This window comes from Bombina bombina, chromosome 1 (genome assembly GCF_027579735.1).
Source record: "Bombina bombina isolate aBomBom1 chromosome 1, aBomBom1.pri, whole genome shotgun sequence".
Taxonomy (NCBI): Eukaryota; Metazoa; Chordata; class Amphibia; order Anura; family Bombinatoridae; genus Bombina; species Bombina bombina.
In genome coordinates this window covers 1,440,622,547-1,440,623,398 of record NC_069499.1, presented here as the reverse complement: position 1 = coordinate 1,440,623,398, position 852 = coordinate 1,440,622,547, and the positions used below count along the sequence as shown (strand labels likewise).

Below are 852 nucleotides of genomic sequence, written 5' to 3'. Positions count from 1 at the left end.
CTCCCACCAACTTTAGCTCCAAAAACTGCTGCTATCTTTATAAATGTGCTCCAAATAATTGGATCACTTTTTAATTGTATAAGCTATAATTGCTATTGTGACCTTGCGGTAGCAATAATCAGCCACTTGTAATCTAGCCCATTGAGTGCCAAACAACTAAATACATCTTTAGCACAGGGGTGAGAAAATGGCTCAGCAGTGATAAGGTTAATACAAAAAATAAATTGTTTTGTCTCTAAGTACTATTAAAATATCTAAACCAATTAGACATTTTAAACTAACTACATCGGTGAATGTTTTGTGTTTGTAAATCAGGTGTTAACACAATAAAAAATGATTATGCAAAGTGGGTATGAATATTTTAATTTTGTCAAAATTAAAGGGGTTGAAAGAGGAAACTGGACATCAATAAATGAGTTCATCCTAACGGGATTCAACAGCCAGAAATGGCTTCAGATTGTCCTCTTTGAAGTCTTTTTGTTATTCTATCTTCTCAACATCTTTGGAAATCTCATTATTATGACCATGGTGATCAGTGATCATGCACTTAATAGTCCAATGTACTTTTTACTGGCCAATCTCTCTTTTTTGGATATTGTTTATTCTTCAGTCACACTACCAAAGACACTAGTTGGATTCCTAAAGGAAAATCGAATTACTGTAAATGGCTGTATTTTGCAAATGCATTTCTTTCATTTTTTGGGCTGTACAGAAGGTGTTCTTCTTGCTGTCATGGGATATGATCGATATGCAGCCATATGCCAGCCATTGCGCTATAACTTGATTATGAATAAGTCTATCTGCATACAGTTGGTTTCAACTTCATGGGTAACGGGTTTAATTTACGCAATG

At 34.5% G+C, this 852-nt stretch overlaps 1 protein-coding gene across 1 annotated transcript in view; it reads left to right on the top strand.

Annotated features, from left to right (window-relative positions):
- The first annotated feature begins 333 nt into the window (after window positions 1-333).
- The window catches only part of LOC128665895 (olfactory receptor 12D3-like), a 996-nt gene continuing 477 nt past the window's right edge, over window positions 334-852 (top strand). Inside the window, exon 1 of the mRNA XM_053720145.1 lies at window positions 334-852. This exon is cut by the window's right edge and continues 477 nt beyond it. Coding sequence (XP_053576120.1) covers window positions 334-852 — 519 coding nt within the window.